The 273-nt window shown below is 74.7% G+C and overlaps 1 protein-coding gene across 1 annotated transcript in view; it reads left to right on the top strand.

Annotated features, from left to right (window-relative positions):
- The first annotated feature begins 154 nt into the window (after window positions 1-154).
- The window catches only part of SOX8 (SRY-box transcription factor 8), a 3,463-nt gene continuing 3,344 nt past the window's right edge, over window positions 155-273 (top strand). Inside the window, exon 1 of the mRNA XM_007453595.1 lies at window positions 155-254. Coding sequence (XP_007453657.1) covers window positions 155-254 — 100 coding nt within the window. The remainder of the gene's footprint in view (window positions 255-273) is intronic.

The raw sequence follows: 273 nt of genomic DNA, 5'->3' as shown, positions 1-273 counted from the left end.
GGCGACGGCGGCGGCAAGAGGGCCGGGGCTGGGAGGCTGCGGGACGCGGGTCGGGCCACCGGGCGACGACCTCGGGTCCCAGAGAGGCTGCAGCGCAGCCGGGCATCGGACTCGGTGCACCTCCCTGGTGCGCGCTTCTCCGCGCGCGGCACCGATGCTGGACATGAGCGAGACCCGCGCCCAGCCGCCCTGCAGCCCATCTGGCACTGCTAGCTCCATGTCGCACGTGGAGGACTCGGACTCGGACGCGCCGCCGTCGCCTGCCGGTTCCGA

The sequence above is a fragment of the Lipotes vexillifer genome, unplaced genomic scaffold (assembly GCF_000442215.2).
Source record: "Lipotes vexillifer unplaced genomic scaffold, Lipotes_vexillifer_v1.1 scaffold914, whole genome shotgun sequence".
NCBI classification, from domain to species: domain Eukaryota; kingdom Metazoa; phylum Chordata; class Mammalia; order Artiodactyla; family Lipotidae; genus Lipotes; species Lipotes vexillifer.
This window is presented reverse-complemented; position numbering and strand designations above follow the sequence as displayed.